We start from the raw sequence: 17319 nt of genomic DNA on the forward strand, positions 1-17319 counted from the left end.
ACATGCCACGAGGAAGAATGCCAGAACAGCCTGAATGGATGGACTGCTGAAGTAGACAATGATATGTCACAGCTGACTGTCAAAAGAAGTCTTGAGGCTGTTAGAGGACTACAATTGAATAGTTTGTGGCTCTATTTTTGTGGCCAGTATAAGGAATTGGAAAATATGATAACTGAAATATTTTGCAACTTATGCAAAATTAGATCTTGGGGAGAGGGAGTTGTTCAATGTTTTCTGAAGTGACAATCATGCATTCCTTAGTGAAAATGCCACATGGCAGTAATGCTAAGATCTTGATGGTACACTAACAGTAAAATTTCCTTTGGGTAAGGCTGCTGCGATGTTTCAAGTCTGGAAGCTGACAGATGTTTAACATTTCTTACCTTGAGGCTGGAGATACCTACTGTTTGATTTAAGGCATTAGAAAAACTATCAGCATGGCTTGAAGTGAAGTTGTTGTAGAATAAATAGCTACCATGTTTGAACTCTCCTGATTTCTTATTGTGTAATTTGTCCTAGAGTGCACTGCACTCTTTCAAAGTGACATACCTCAGGGATTCACAGTAGACTCTCCTCCCCTTATTTCAGCATGACTGATCCAACATTTGACTTTCTGGAAAAAGCTGGTCTAAAAGCCATTATTTTAAGATTCCTAGGATGGTACACACTAATGTTATTTAAAAGCCAAGGAACAGCAGTGCAGAAGAACCACTCTAACAGACTAACAACAACTTTTCATTAGGGTACAAATTGGAAATAAGTTTTAGCTTACCAGATCCTATCATTCATCTCTCAAGAATTTGATATATGACTCTCATGAGAGCTGTTCTAGAGAAAAACAATCTCTTAATTCTCACGTAAACTCCAGGCAAACAGTAGTAAAGAGCTAATGTCTTGAAAAGAAGGTGTCCTGATTTTATATATATATATAAAATCAATGTAGACTATTTTACTGTTGCTAAAAGTAGTATTTTCCATGTTACATGGCTTGTTTCAGTGACCTCCTTGTACTGTAAATTCGTAAGTCATACCTTTCACAGAATCTACACGTTGCAATGCCTGCAGTTTGTAGTCCCTGCATGCATAGGATGTCCGTGGTGATTGAAACTCTCCAGGATAACAAAGTATGATTTATTCAGGGAGAGTACCAATTCAAATATTCCAATAACCCGTTTCCAAGAAAGACCTAAAGAGGGTGCTTCAGGGAAACCGCGGGCGTTTCCAAAGCAGGGAAATAAGCGGGGAGCAGTACACACATTGGAAAGTTTCTTTGTTTAGTAGTGATCTTACGGCTTGAAGTGAGCAGTTTTTATTTTCTTTCCAAATATGTTTTCCTCCTGCCTAATAGAATTGAAATGGTGCGTTCCACACCTTTTTTTTTTTTTATAGTGACGTACTAAATGTATTCTTTTTTAAAATCAAGTTTAAACGTTTTGAGTTGCCTTTCCATGAAATGATGGGCCCTTTTTCTATAAAGTAACTATACTGAAGACAGACAACTGACATTTTTATTTTTAAAAAATTCTGATATTTCAAAAAGGTTATAATTCAATATTTAATTTTGCACAAGTTGTGTGCAATCAGAGCAGTTTGCTATCTCAGTTTTTAGAAATTTTATGATGCCACTATCCCTGTGTTCCCCTGAGGCCTGCAAGGGCAACTTTCCACAGGCTGGTGTCAAAGAACTGGGAAATTACAGAAACTTCTTGGATTTTAGGATAAAATCAGGAGTTTCCCAGACTAGGTGTAGAAAGCTGTAACTGTGCCTATTAGAACTCTCTGGGGAAAAGATGCATCCCCAAATGCTCCCAAAGGAGATTTCTTCCCACAAACCTTAGCCATCAGGACAGTACGCCACGTGAGGACATGACGCTGTGTTGGGTTACTGTTTGGTGCCGTTTCGGTAGTGGGGAATGAGGCTACTCTCATGGCCCCTCTGAGAAGCTCCCCAAAAAGCTTCCCCAGCTCCAATTCGGCCCTGCCTCTAGCCAAGGCTGAGCAAATCAGCACCTCTATGAATAAATATATATAAGGGGAGAAAACAGTTTTTCAAGGGCCTTTGTTTCAGGAACCTTCTTTTGTTTTGGAGGGAGTGGGAGAGAGGGAGAGACAACCACGTGGGAGACAACTATGTGGTCAGCCAGGTTAGGGAGGAAGAAGCTGGGGAGACACGCCAGAGCTGCCATTTCCCTTTGGCTTATGATGGGATGGCAGGCTGCATCCTTGCAGTCCTCAGAAACCACCGGTGGAGAAGAAGCAAGGGGTGGGTGGAAAGGTGTATTTTAGATCCTGTTTTTTCTCTCACTGTCCTACTCTGATTGGATTAGTGATTTTGTAGTGATTTAGTTGTTTGAATTAAGTTTAATTCGTTTTCCCAGGCTGAGTCTGTCTTTTGCCTGTGGCCATAGTTGGTGAGTGAGTCATCCCTGTCCTTAAGTCATTTGTTGTATTTTCTACTACTGGATAGATAGAGCAGCTGCATGGTGCTTATGCTTGGTTGCTAACTGGTTCTACACCACAACACTCACAGAGATAATCAGCGCACACTACTGTCCCTATGACTATCACCCTCAATGAAGTGTGAATTCTGTTCCTGCTCATTCATTTCCAGTGTTTCTTGTAGACAATGTTGCACTGCCTGCTGCCTGAATCACTGCTGACCACTGCAAAGGCCAGTGAAGGGCGAGGCAATGACAGATTTACTCACACAGCTGTAACATACGTCTGAGAGGACACCTTGAAGGCCTAATCCCAACCCTAACAGATTGGGAAGATGGGTTAGTGACATCCTCAGAGTCTCTGCAGTTGTTCTGCTACTCATTGATCAGAGATTGTGTCTAGAGGATGAGGCAACATCCAGCTTGTGGGGCAATATTGCCCTCAGAACAGGGATGACCAGCAACGGATGCAGAAAGAGGACCAGCGGAGGCCTTCTGCCAGGAATTAGTGCCCTGACTTTGTCATTGCTCAACAGCATTTCAGGAGTTACAGTTCAATATGGTCACTATTATCCTGCATAGCCTATACCCAACCTGGCTACTCGGCAACTAACTGTTTTGTCAGGTAAAAGCAAATGAAGACAGCAAAAGATATCACCAAGGTATCTGTAGCCATTCCCCAAATCTATTCTTATGGCTAATGTTAATGGGAAACGTGAATAAGACCACTGAAGATTTTTCTCACTGGGAATGCCTGAACTGTTTGGATTCTGCAGATATCACGCACTCCCGGTCCAGTACCTAAGTCACAGAGGCAGACCTAAACTGTGAGCTCTACTACTAAGACATTCTTTGGACTTTGGAGCAATATTGGTACAGGTTCACTGTTGTCTTAGAAGACTTCTTGGGAAAGACGTGATGCCTGATCCTTTGGTTCACCCAGTATTCTGGTCTGTGGGTGCCTACTCATATCCTTCATGAAGAGGAATATGCCAAATGATCAGTAAAGGATGGTTTGTGCTCAGGTCACACTTTTGAAATCCTGAGCTTGGGGCACTTCAGATCTCCTGCCTTTCTACAGGCACAGTTCCACTGGATCCAAAGTGCCCACAGCACTAGAAATGGTGAGTTTCAAGTTCTTGTTTGTCTCTAGAGCGGCTCTGCCCCGGAGTTTTGACCTAAATAATTTCTTATCCTATGTCTGAGGAGGCCCGGATCAAAAAGTTGTGATTCCTGATAGCCTGCTTGGAGTAAATAAGGCATATTTCTAATGAGAGAAGAGTCCTTGACAGGCAGAAACCTTGGCTGTGATTCCTTTGAAACTATTTTTTTAAATGATACATTCCCATAAAATACTTCCGTTTTGACAAATTCACATTTTCTACTGGAACTAGGCAGTTAGAAAATTCCCAGCTCTCCGTAAGTTCAATTTAGTGAATGTATTATTCATGGCACCCTACATAGTACCTCTCAAAGCTGAACTGTCCCAGTTATTTCATTCTCCACATAATCGATGTTTTCCCAAGCGTCTCTTCATTTTTGTTGTCTGTAAGTCTGTAAACCTTCTGCCACATCCTTTTTTTGATGAATTGATCAGTGCAGAACAGTGGTTCAGAGGAAGTTCTCTCGTTGATTTATATCATGGTGCTTGCTTTCTATATCGTTTTCAACATCGCTCCGTTTGCATCCTAACATTCTGTTTGCTCTTTTGATCAATGCCATGTATTGAGCTGTGACTGTTATTGAGTTGTTCACAGAAGTATCCAAGTCCTTTTTTCCCCTCTGTGGCTGCAGGTAATTTAGAGCTCTGTAAGGTGTATTAGTAGGTCAGATTATTCTTTCCAATGTCTATCATTATCTTTTTTTTCAGAGCCCTGTGAGGCAGGCAGACAACTGTACTGCCCTCAGTCTTCCCCTGAAGGAGCACAGCTTGAAATCTGGTCTGGGATTCTATGAGCACACTGCTCCAGCTGCTCCCTGGGAGAGGCACAGAGGTAATGTCTTTCCCACAGAGACCTGACCTCTTCATCATCAGTGTGACCCCTGCCTTGCTCTCGCAATTACACACTCCAGCTGCAAGTTGCCAGAGGAGGAAAGGAGAAGGTGACTGTCCTTGGTTTTCCCAGAGAATCGTGCCTCAGAAGCCTACGTTTTACTAGATCTGTACGTATGATCTATAAAGAAATGATTGCCTAGTATAACTGTAAAAATCATCCGCTACGTAACTGGTCAGCGCTGTGGCTTAGGACGAGAACTGGCTAGATAACTTCATTTAAATTGCTAATCCCAGTCCTACAGAAATGTCCGTGCCCTTTGCTTAAATGTTCTGGTTTTAAGGGTCCTGAAGGCTTCCTGAAAAACAAACCTCTCAACTGCTGTGGAAATGCTCAATGCTTTGGATTTTTGTTGTTTTTTTATTATGTGCTTTTAACTAGCCTTTCTACCACTTGTCTGCAAACTATGCTGTGAGTCAAGCACACCAACCAAACAACACAGCTGTCTCCCACAGGTAAACGCAAAGAGCAAATAACACACAGGGAAAAGAAATGCAATATATGTGTTTAACATGGATAATTTTTTTATAAATATTTTTGCCACAAAGTTTAATACTAGAGTGATAAGCACAGAGACATCATTTAAGTGGATAAATAATTTAGATTTCATGGATGAAGTTTTTCTACATCTAGTAGGCAATTGCTGAGAGATCAGTTTAGCCTCTTGGGCTTTTGCAGCATAACGGTTTGCTGCTTGTAAAACAACATGGATTAAACTAGATTAATTTTTCTGGCAGATTAAGCAGCTGTCTTCTGTCAGGTTCCCTGCTCAATCTTTCTTGCCAGTGTTTGCTCATAGAAAAAATTTGTCAGCTACTAAAGCACTGAAGTTGGAATGATTCTTTGCATATATTTATAGCTCAATAGCAACACATTATATTTCTGATTTACCTTTTAATTACTTCCTGGAGGAGTAATGTCCGGGAGAAAGCCTGCTCATCATAACTTGCTCAGTCATGTCTTGGAATTACGATTAAAAGCAAGGGCATAAGAAACTATTCCTCCTAAAGAAGGGGTGTTACACATCCTACTCAATATTGCCCTTGCAAAGGGATGTAAATATGATATAACTGAGGTTTACCTTTGAATAATCTCCAAATGTTAATGGTCCACCCACTGAAAAAACCCCAGACCAAAACCCCTGGTCTTACGAGCTGCTCACCAGATCTCCAGAAATAATTTTTTTTTGTTTTATTTTTCCTTTCCAAGAAATGATCCATACTGAAAATGAGAAGGAATCAAATTAAGTTCTTTACAGCTCTTGTGCAAGCTCCACTATCCTGATTAATTTATTAACAGCACCTTGGCAGACTCAGGGCCTGCAGTCAGGGTTGCTGAGGTGTAGCTTAGCAGAGTTTAGCAGATAAGCTTCTTAATGAAGCATGAGAAATGGCAGCACCCTGCTCAGCCTCTCTGCTGTGTTGAGGAGGAGTGCATAAGCATTGCCTATTTTGCATAAGTATTTTTTGTGTAACAAATAGATGTTATTTTATAGCCATTGAGTTTGGACTAGATGTTTTACACTTACAGCTTCTAGTCTAGAAGTGGCTTATACGCGTTAGAAATTTAAAAGTTTGCAAAAGAAAAGGATGAACGACTTGAGGTTTCTGAAGAGCCTTGGTTCTTGAGGTCTCACAGGCAATCATTGTAATTGTAGTACTTTATGTCCAACATTTGCTCTACAAATGAATCACTCATGAGCTAAATGCCATTATGTAATCTTAAATTCAGAGTTTAAGAAGATTAAGACTTTACTTTTCATTGCATGATATCCACTGTGGGCAAAAGTATGTGCTAGAAAGGGACATCTTAGCATTGGTGAACTATGGGGAAAGGAAAAAGTAGGGTACTTGTATTTAAGCTGTTGTAAAATGCAGATTGAGAGAAAACAGAAGTATAAATCTGTCAGAGTGAAGAAAATAAAAACTATTTAATGAAGAGGTAATCAACACAATACGTCTTCTTTGATGAAACACAGTCAGATACAACATAAGATTTAGTTCACTTTATACCAGGTAGACACAACCTAATATTTCTGTAAACTAGGAATTAACTCCACAACAGAGAGATCTTTTTTCACCAAGAAATAGGAACTGTGTAGGGGCTCCACTAGGAACTCCACTGGCAAATGCTGCCTCTTAGATGCATTGATGCAGCAAATCTCTCAATCTGTTCTTTTCTCCTTTATAGGTGTTGATGATGTTCTAGGGTGGGCAGCAGATTGTGGTTGTCTTGAATAATCAAAGTTAGAACCATCCTGCACTAATGCTGTGGTTATGACCAGGATTGATATTCTTCTTTTCAGCTGATTTAGTCTAGTTCTAATTTTTCTCCTCCTTCTTCCTAATAAATATCCAGAATGAATCTATGTGAGATACAACAGTTAATTGCATTCACTTCTTGACTAAGCATGGTGGACTACAGCAAAAGATCTAAATTATACATATCTATTTACTAACATCTTGCCATTTTTGCATGAAGGAATGTAGATAAATTCCAAATGTTACGTACAAAATCAAACTCCTAAGGTGTAATGAAATGTGTGAGAGAAAAACCCTTTTGCTGCCTTCTCTTGCAAGCAAAGAAGTAGCATATAATTGCATACCTTTGTAATGAGGTATGTTTTAACAGTAAAGAGATATTTGGCAACTGAATAAAGTGACAGATAGACTCAACTGTTCAGGTTAGAATAAATGTGCAGGCTTCTGTATCTCTGCACCTCACTGCAGGATCATGCACTTGTTACCAGCCCCTTGAGGCACTTTCAATGATTGTAATCCTTGTGGTTACTGATGGTCCTGTGGTCGTCACAGCCTGGGATAGGTATGCTATGCAGTTTCTAAGAGATTATTGCATACTGAGTGTGTCTTGTGTCAGTTTGCTAAGGATGTACAGATCAAAGGTAAACTTAACACTGAACTTACTACCGTGTATGATTTCTCTGAGGAATACCTAGCTTTTCAGAAGTCTGATAGTTTATGCTGTTGGATGTCTGAAAAAAATGCAAGTACCATGAAAACACAAGTAAAGTTATATCCTTGTGTTTTGTTTTACTTGAGATGGAACATCGGAGTTTGATGTCTTCTGTGGGATAGCTGATGATAATGCCTTTGACTGGTGGACTGTGGGAAAGAGAGAAGGAAGAGAAAAACCAGAGAGAAAGAGGCTTTTCCATATATGTTATCATGGAAATGCACTTTTGTTTCCTAGACTGAAAGAAGAAATGGGAGGAGACAGTGACAAACAGAGCTTTCAGATTAAGGTCATTGTATCATACCCTTTATCTCAATACCTGTAATTAAATATCTTTGATTTTGGAGCCATGACCTCAGAGAAATATTTTTGAAAATTCTCTCTTGCCCTCCCTGGCAAATTCCTGTGGTAGTTGATTTACTGTTGTGTGCAGTTTCAGTAGCAGTTAATTAGGCTCTTATTTACAAAGATTAAACAAAAATCTGCGTAACTTCTCCCAGGGCCAGTAAAAAGGGTGATTAAAATATAAAAAGTGAGTGTGCATGATAGAAAAGCGGCATTTGCAAAGTTATTCATATTAATCTTCAAAGGAATATAGTGTATAAATACAAGAGAGGAAATAATGCTCGTTGTTTGTAAACACCTCCTGGGTTCTGCAACCTGATGCTGCAGAAATCTCAGCTGTAAGGCTTGCAAAAGGAGCTGGGTTTTGGGTACCTTCTACTTTTTGGAAATAGATCCTCTTACTCCTACGGTTAATTTGCATTGTAATACTTGTGAGCAGAATCTGCAACATGCACAAGTCTTAGTTAATGGTACAGGGGTATATTCCAGTTGTAACAACACATACACACAAAAATATTTGAATTCCAAAAATAGCTTTTTTTATCTTCAACCAGAAGTGTAATTTTTTTTTTAAAAGTGCTTAATATAATAGTCTTGATACAAGAGGGTACAAGCATATAACTAAATGGTGTTTAACGGAGGGCAAAGGTCAGTGTATTATTGCCAGTGAGGATGGATTCATTAGTGAATAAACTATTAGTTTCTGGGGGTTTAGCAGCTGTTAGAGGTGAGCTGAGAAGATCCTTCCTTAAGAAATTATAAGGCTACTGAGAATGATGCAGGATTTGTGATGTTTGACAGCATGGATAAGGTGAAGTGGGTAAGGTATTTACTCAGGAAGGCAAAGGCACAACAGAATTCCCTCCCTTCAGAATTCCCTCTTTTTTCATCACTTTTTAAACAGTTCTACCCTGCCAAACTTACTAAAACACTTCTATTTAAAAAATTTTAGGTTTAATAATATTAACCATTTAAGATGTTAATAACATCTGTTGCCCAAGAAACAATGCAAGTTTCTTAGTGGAATCTGTTCTTTCATGTTTGTCAAGGATTAGAGTGGGCCAGCCACTAGACAAATGACAGACACTCTCTATTACCCCTTCCCCCACCTTCCCAAAGAGAGGAAAGAGAGAAGAAACAAGGGAGAGGGACTTATGGATTGTAAAAGAAAACTAAAATTGCTTTAATGAGCATAATAATAAAATGAAATATATACAATATCAATAGCAAACTCAACCCCCTGATGGCAACCACATCACTGTCACCACTGATGCTGCAGGACAAACTCCAGGGAAGGCTCAGTCTGGGCTCAGCAGCAGATGGGAACTGGAGGCAGGAGCTGGATTCCAGAACTGGATTCAGGGATGCACAGATTGGGATCAAAGACAGAACAGAGAGAGTCTGCCTCAGACATCAAGAGGAGAAGAAGAGAGCAAGACAGCACGAGACCCTTGCAAGCCCTGAACTTTGTACCGAACATGATGTCTATGGGATGGAATACTGTTGGTCAGTTCAGGGTCAGCTGAACTGCCTGCTCCTCCCACAGGTGCAACCTCTCACTTACTGCACCCCCACCGTGGCACACAGGGTTTAGCAGTGACCTTGGTCTGCACAGGAGCAAGTATCAGCCAGAGCCTTTCTGCACACCAGTCCCTGTACACATCAGGCATTATCACTTCTAGAAGCAGACACTGTCTGTGAAAATCTGCCGTTAACTTCAGACAGTGCAGTCAGTGAGAAGAGACTGAGCTGGAAAGTAAATTCTCTGACCAGAATTAATTCTGTTCTAACTCAAACTAGGGCAATGTTAGGATAGGAAATCCCTGATTCAAAAGGTCTTTAATTGATAACCGCATAAACGATGTCAAGTGCTTTTTCAGTTCAGCTCTGGGTTTAGCCTGGCTAACATTATGAACCTCTGTATTCGTGCTTGGATTCCAAGAGTTGGAATTAAATATGTTCATGTTATTGACACTCACAGAGTAGTAAATGGAAAGAGAAAGAAATTTCAGATGCACCAGTTTAAGGTGATAGAAATACATGAATGTGTGTTCAAGCACAGTCTATAAACATAAAGACATGGGGATTATGTAACTATTAACTTCCATTAAATATAAACTGGTGATCTCCTAGTTAAAAAAAGAAAAGCCAACACACATAAATGGAAAATGATTGTTTAAGTAAACTATGCTGACTTATACTGTGGTTAATTGTACTAATGCTGTTTTTGTAGAATGAAGTAGGGGGGTGCTAGATGCTTCACTAGTCTCTCCTTCCAGGAATCCTTTGCTGTCTATCAGTATCTCAGTCTTGCCTTAGTTGTTCAGCACCTGTTTTTCCTCTGTTTTGGATGCAGATCCATCTGTATTATAGATTCATGCTCTTACAGCTTCAGAGGATTTTTTTTTTATATTATACAGGAAATAGCATACTTGCAATGAACTGTTCATTTGTTTGCAATTTGTTGTCTGACTTCTACCAGTGGGAGAGTAGTGGGACTTATATATGCTTATGTTTAGTAAAACCATTGAAGCTTGGACAAGATTTTCTACTTCAATGTTTTTTGTTGTATTTTTCTTAATGAAAATATTGGTTTCAAGAACTGTAACAAGAATTCACAGCATTTATACTGCAATCTAATTAATTAAGAAAGCTTCTACTTTTTGCATACAGTTAAAAAAGACTCTTCATGGTTACCTTGCCCTTGCAGGACAACTGTCAGAACTAGAGTTTAAGTAATATTGTCTAATTTAAATGTCTTTCCTATGATGTTTTACACAATTGGAAACGGTCAGCCTTGATGCTCCAGATGAAACAATTTGCTTTTCTTTAAGAATACATGGTGAAGGTCTTTATCATCAGGGATTTTTCAGTCTCCTCAGGGGTGGGGGAGGGTGGGGAAGATGGGGGATGTGGTTAATACACATTTGAACTTAGTTCTCTATAGTTTTACTCATTTGCTCACATAAAATGCTACTTCAGAAATCTTTTATGTGTTTTTTATGGGATTCAAAAGTAAGTTAACTTCCTAACAGCAACTGCTAGTTCAGTTGCTTTGAAGTGCTATTAATGATACCTGAACTGTATACATAAATACTGTGACCTTCCCATTGGCCTGGTTCATTAAAGCTGTGAAAAGCGTTGCTGCTAACTCCAGTGAGTATCAGAAGATTCATTCTACATCATGCTTATAGTATTAATCTCCTTCCTAACTAGGCAGTAGAGGATCAAAACATATTTGATTCATTTTTTATAAATGTTATAGTTCTTAGCTTGTTTCCACCTCCCACAATGTTTAAAGCCTTCATGAATTGTGCTGATCTGGATTTGTAAAGTAATTATTAAAAGCCTTTGATATTTATAAGAGATCTGAAACATTTTTACTGATTAATTATTGATTCCTCAAGAGAATAAATCCTACCAATTTGTAATAAATATTTAAGATTTCCATGGAATAAAGAGGGTTGGTTTGTTGGTTGTTTTTTCCTTTTAGTTTTGCCTTCATGGTTTTGAAGTTTGAAGAAAGAAGACTTTTAGAAAGACTCAAAGCACTTTTATCTATGTGGATTTTAATGTGTACTATATACATATTTGTCTTAGTTTCGATAGCTTGTCCTTGAAACTAGCAAAAGAGATCAGTTGTTCTATCTCTGAAAACATGCATTAGGCCAGACTCCAACCCTGTAACAGCTTGCACATGTCCATAATTTCACACACTCAAAATCCTAAACTGCAGGTAAATCGTCTCAGAGAGACGCAGATCTTTATATAGTGTGTTGGGAGAACTGGATCTTCAGAAAGTGAGTAAAAAAACCATCCCAAGCTTGGTTAAAGGCCTCCTAAAGTTGGTGGGACACAGTAAGTGCAACATGTAAACTCTGTTTGCTCTGTGGAGCTTAAGCGCTGAAGTCAGATCATTCTTTAGCAAAAGAGATGATCCTGCTTGAAATTCAGAAATCAGAATCTTATCCTGAGAGTAGACACCAACTTTTTCCCCTGGTCTCTGAAAGGAAGGATAAGAGCTAATCACTGAATTTTCAAAACACGACTGCTGTAGAAAAAGGTAATGACAGTGTGGTACTGCCTTCGTCTTAGATTATTTCTTGACAGTGAAAATAGTAGGATGTGGAAAATATGGCTTTGTTATCTCATCTCCTTTTAAATAATTCAGGGTTAACTTAGCTGGAGAGAAAGTAAGATATAGCCAGGACACCAGATACTGCTGAAAGCCATATTTCCACTCACTTTGGGCCACTTTGGGATCTTTTACCAGTTAGAGAGAGGCTCTGCTGTAATTGCTTATTGGAGACTGCACATAGTAGATAGATAAGATTAATTAACCAAGAGGCTAAGTATTAATATACATTCATAAGGTCCAATGAAGGAAGTGCCTGCCAACCCAACAGTTGCTTGTTAAGTGGGGAGGTATTTGTCTCTGTTGCTCTTTGGCATAGGTTAATCCTTCATGCTGTTGAGTTGTCGTATTCTCGGCTTTTCTTACCTTTTTTTTCTTTTTTTATTTTTCCCTTACAGCTTTTTACCCTTCTGTGTTAGTAATTTTACTCTTAAATCACTGGGGTCCTTACCGTCCCATCTCAACAACATTTGCATTTTTGAAAATGCCTTCATATGAAATTCTGTCTAGCTCAATTCTAAGTCACTTTTTGAATTCAAAGGTTTGAGACTTGCAAGTTGTAGACAGCTCATTTGCACTTTCAGTCTTCTTGATGAAATCAAATATGTTAACAAGGAAGGTTCTCTTGGCCAAAATATGAAATATTTTGCCCTCTTTGATGCTACCATAAGAAGGCCACCCAAGTATTGGCTAGGCTGTTATCTTTGTGAGCTTAATCTTCTGGCCTTCTCTTTTTGCTTTTAGAAAATAATGCACAGGCATATTTTAAACATGGATAAAAAAAATCCTCTTTATTTCAGACAGTTAAAGCATTCTACAGCAAAATTTTCTTTCATACCACTGTCAAACACAATCCTGTATTGTTATGGCAGCTATTCACAAAGCTATTATGGATCCTTTGCCCATGAGGTCCTTGCCAGCCTGGGCAAGATGCTGCTGTTAGCATCAAGGCATTCTAAAGTTATTACAGCTTCTCTTTAAAAATCAAAGCTATCCTTTCCTTGAGAAAGACTTAAATCTATGAAGCTAAGCTCAATCAGCGTGTCTAAATCATGTAGTCTTACCCCCTCAGTATGAAAGGCTACCAAATTTTAAAATGCTGGTTTACATCAAACCCAAAGACTTGTTAAGGTTTGAAGTCCCGCGCTGCTTGTGGTAGGATGTTATCTGTAATCCAGCTCAGTAGGTCACTTTTGTTTGAGGTCTTTTACTATGCACAGTGAAAACAGGATATACACAGCTTAAGAGATTTATATACTTTCATGTCAGTATTTTTCCTCCTGAATCCTTGAGCGACTCACTATATCTCAACTCTCCTTCAGCTTGGCAACGGTGTTCTTAGCAGATCTGACCCTTGGCCACATAGCTGCGCTGTGCCAGCTGAACCCCTGTGCAGAGCTGCAGTATCAGTGTCTGTATAGGAGGAACTGATTACATGAGACATCATAGGCAATCTGAGCAGTGCCTGATGTTGCAGAGACGTGACTTCACTTCCCGTGTAAACTTAATAATCCTGGTTTAGTTCTTTTAGTTCTTTTAAGGTTATTGTTACCTCTTTTAGAAGATACTTTGAAGCGTTGTGAGAAAATTACTTACAAGATTGTTGAAACCTTCTGAGTCAATAGGCTTGTATCCTAAGAATGTAACCTGCACCTCAGCACTTGGACACAGGTCTTTCTCTCTTTGATTGTATTGTAACAAACATTGTAGCACTGTGATCATTTAGTCAATGATTCATATTTCTCTTTAACAATAAATTTCTCATTATTTACTGCTCTTTTGAGAGGTTACAGTGTGATTTACATCTGTTTCTGGGACAGTATTGAATACATTTGTCGTATAATTATTTGTGTATACTCTCCTTTGATCCATACTTTCCATAAAGACACATCTATAATTAATGTCACAGGTCTGTATTTATTTCCAGAGATAAAGAAAGTATTAAATCCCATAGCTCATTTGGACCTGCAGGGCAACAGCAATTCTTAGACCTAAATAAGCTATTCAGCATTCCCCTTTGGTATTAATATTTCTTTTTCAGAGCAACTACTTGAATATGTACCAAATTAACATATTTAGCACTAAAATTAACTACATTCAGATATCTCATCTGTTAAAAAAACCCTGAGAAACACATACACATAGATCTTTTCAACTCTGAATGTAAGCAAAAACAAAGGAAATACAATCACTGAGTATAATATTGTAATAAAACATCAAAACACATAAAAACCGCAGTCACCAAGGTATTTGCTTCATATGGACTCATAATTAATTCATAGTCTGCCTCAACTGCAGCTGGGGGAAACGACATAAACAAGGAATGTGGGGTTTTGTTGTTTTCCCTTCTGTGACTTGTTTTCTGCCAGATTCCAAATGAAATGAAACCAAAGCTGGCACTACACAAAATTTGATTCAGATGAAACTTCAGACACTAAAGCCATTAAGCATACATTTCCTAAATAAAAAATGAGTTGTCTGCAAGCTGCTTTGACATGATCTGCAAAGTCTAGTACAAAAAAACCAGCACAGTGAATTGTCAAATACTACTGAAATAAATAAAAAGAAAACAAACCTACTCTGCCCTCTCTTCTTTTATTCTCTTAGCGTTTCTGTGTGGATATAATACTCCAGATAAAATAGTTATGAGACTGCATGCACAAGCAGAGTGATTTTCTATACCACCAAGTCATTGCAATACAATTTGGAAAAATGAGATGTAATTATTTACTATTTTAAAAGTGTTTACGCCATTTCAACTTTTCATCCAGCAGCTGAAAAACTACGACATTTGCCTCTTTCCTGCAGATCTCAGATGTAGTCATATCTTCTTAGGGGTTCAGTGTCTTTAGCACATCCTAGGTGCCCAAACTATGGTACTGAGAAAGTGACAACAGGTTTTTTGAATGTCTTCCTGTCTAGGCGTATAATGGGCAACTTACAGAGCAAGGCAGCTGTCAGTTGTTTTCAATTTGCTGTGCTTAAGCCTGCATGTCCACTGAAAATAATTAGATGTCTGTAAATCAAAGATCTTGAGAACTACTGCTATGACTGCAGCTACTGCATCTATGATTCTGCTCAGCTTGATGGAGCCAGCCAGTGAATTTCATCTGTTTTCAATCAGCTGTAGTTTTACGCTCAGATCCCGCAGTTTATATACAGGGCTACTGATTAAAATAAACATCTAGTTATCACGTCATAACCTGAGCTCGACTGACTCACTACAGCTATGCAAATTCTTAAAAATTCCTTTAACTGATACTGTGATGAGAGCCATTGCAGTGGCAGACAATGGCTTCAATAAGGTCTGTGATTCTGTCTCATAATTTCCTCGTCTATAAATAACCCACAAAGAACATTAATAAACAAACGTCTAGTGAACAGAGCTTCCCTTTTTAAAGAGCTTTCACTGGCACAAATGACCCAGACCCTTCAGCCTCAAAAGAAGAAGATGTGCACCAGAAATCAATCAGCTTGAATAATATAAAAAGAAGACAAATTCAAAGTCCTGTGGTTCTTTACTGAAGTGTTATTATTGTTATGTAGAAGACATTTGGATTGTAAGATAAGCTACATAATGATACCTCGAGAGGCAAAAAATACAATATGTGCTGTTGTACTGGCTGATTATAAATTTTTCAAAGACAAGCTTCTCAATACAAAAGTGGCAAAAAGTCTCTAAATGGAACTTTGGTAAGGAAGAGTCTTTAAAAAACTGTTAATATTATTGCTGCTAAACCTTTATAATTTTGATCCTGTACATTTAAAGGGAGAATCTTTTATCTGTACGTTATGTTTCATATGAGAAGTTCTGTGTACTGTGCATGATAGGTAAGGAATTTGATTGTGAGACCAAGAATTAGAAGAAAAATAGAAATGTAATCAGATCTTAAAATGACATTGTAGTTCCTCTCATGTTTTTAGTCTCAACTTGAAGCTTTTTCCCAAATGTTTGCATGTTCTTTTTTTCACTTATATGTGGCATCATGTCTGTCATTTGTACAACCTGAGGTCAAACCATAAAACTGGAATTGAGTTGAAAACAAAACAAAAATAGAGTAATCTATAGATACACTATTTTAAAAAAACTGGTGGGTTTTCTTTTTTTTTTTTTTTGAGAAAGTAATATTTACAGGAAAAAAATTCACCACTTATTTTTCCTCACCTCCCTCTTCATTTTTCACCTAAATTAGCGGAAAAAGTATTCTTAACATCTTTTTTTCTAAGCCACTTTCATGTTAAGGTTATGTGTTGCTCTTTCAATATCTATGAATAATTCCATTAAGACTTCATAGGTTTCATTCAATGGTGTAAATTCTAATCCTGTGTGCACATATGCAAGTTTAACTGTACCATTTTGAATAGTTCTCAGTACTGCAGTTAGGAAAACACCTAGAAACAGTTAAATGTCAGCAAGTTAAAGACCTCGGGGTTAACATTTTACCTTTACTCTCTTGTAGCAAATTATTTCCAAACCCAGCCCTTTTCAGTAGAGTGAGAAAGTTTAATGGCAGATTTAGTCAAGAGAAATCCTAACATTAATTTTATAGAATGTGTCCTGACAACATGTCAGGTGGCTTCAAATTTAGGCAAATTTTGTCCTTATGTCTTCATTTGCAACCCAGGAACTATCCCTCTGGTTCTCTAAGATTTTGATGAAAAGAAAGGTTATAAGTGAGAAATAGGAAGCTGCTTCTTCTGTCAGGCATATACATACCCTCTCATGACTGACTGCAGGCATTTCTCCTCTGGATATGAATACATGTTGCTTTGGCCAACCTGGTATTTGTAATCCTTTTTTGGTAAAACAAGTCTGTGTCCGTTTCATAATCTTCCATTGACCTACGTTTACAGAAAACTTTCTTAGTATAGCATCTTTTGTTAGGAGTTTTCATCTTCTGCTCCCGGATTGCACTGTTGACAGAGTTTTCTGTGATTCTACCTATCCTCCCATAACGTACTTTGATCAAAGACATCTTAGCTCACATCCCTGACTTCTTCCCTGAAATAATACCTTTCAGTCTTTGCACATTTGCTTTCTGCCTCTTAGATCCTGGCTCTTCCCATGCACGCACATTGCCGAAAGGAAAAGGTGCTACAAGGAAAAGACATTGTTGAACACAAGCACGTAGACTTACAGGCTGGTGGACTTCGGGTATTTGCTGAATAGAAAAGGTCTTTGTTGGTGGGAGAAGGGAAGCAAAGGAAACACTGAAGTCTGGCCCTTGGTTGACATGAACCCTGAGGAAATTCTCAACGCTTATTTTAAGATCACATAGACAACCCCTATAGAGCGATTTGTATTAGTCTGAAAAGACATTCCAAAATGTGACAGGCTGTTTGTGGGAGATGTTTAGCTCAGCCCAGAAAGGAA

General features: G+C 38.4%; 1 protein-coding gene across 1 annotated transcript in view; it reads left to right on the plus strand.

Annotated features, from left to right (window-relative positions):
- Positions 1–17100, plus strand: part of LOC104489735 (chromosome unknown open reading frame, human C12orf50) — a gene marked incomplete at its 3' end in the record, with an annotated part of 34430 nt that extends 17330 nt beyond the window's left edge. The window contains exon 12 of the mRNA XM_010131933.1: positions 16996–17100. Within this exon, the coding sequence (XP_010130235.1) occupies positions 16996–17100 (105 nt within the window). The remainder of the gene's footprint in view (positions 1–16995) is intronic.
- Positions 17101–17319: the final 219 nt, after the last annotated feature.

This window comes from Buceros rhinoceros, unplaced genomic scaffold, assembly GCF_000710305.1.
Source record: "Buceros rhinoceros silvestris isolate BGI_N320 unplaced genomic scaffold, ASM71030v1 scaffold8222, whole genome shotgun sequence".
NCBI lineage: Eukaryota > Metazoa > Chordata > Aves > Bucerotiformes > Bucerotidae > Buceros > Buceros rhinoceros.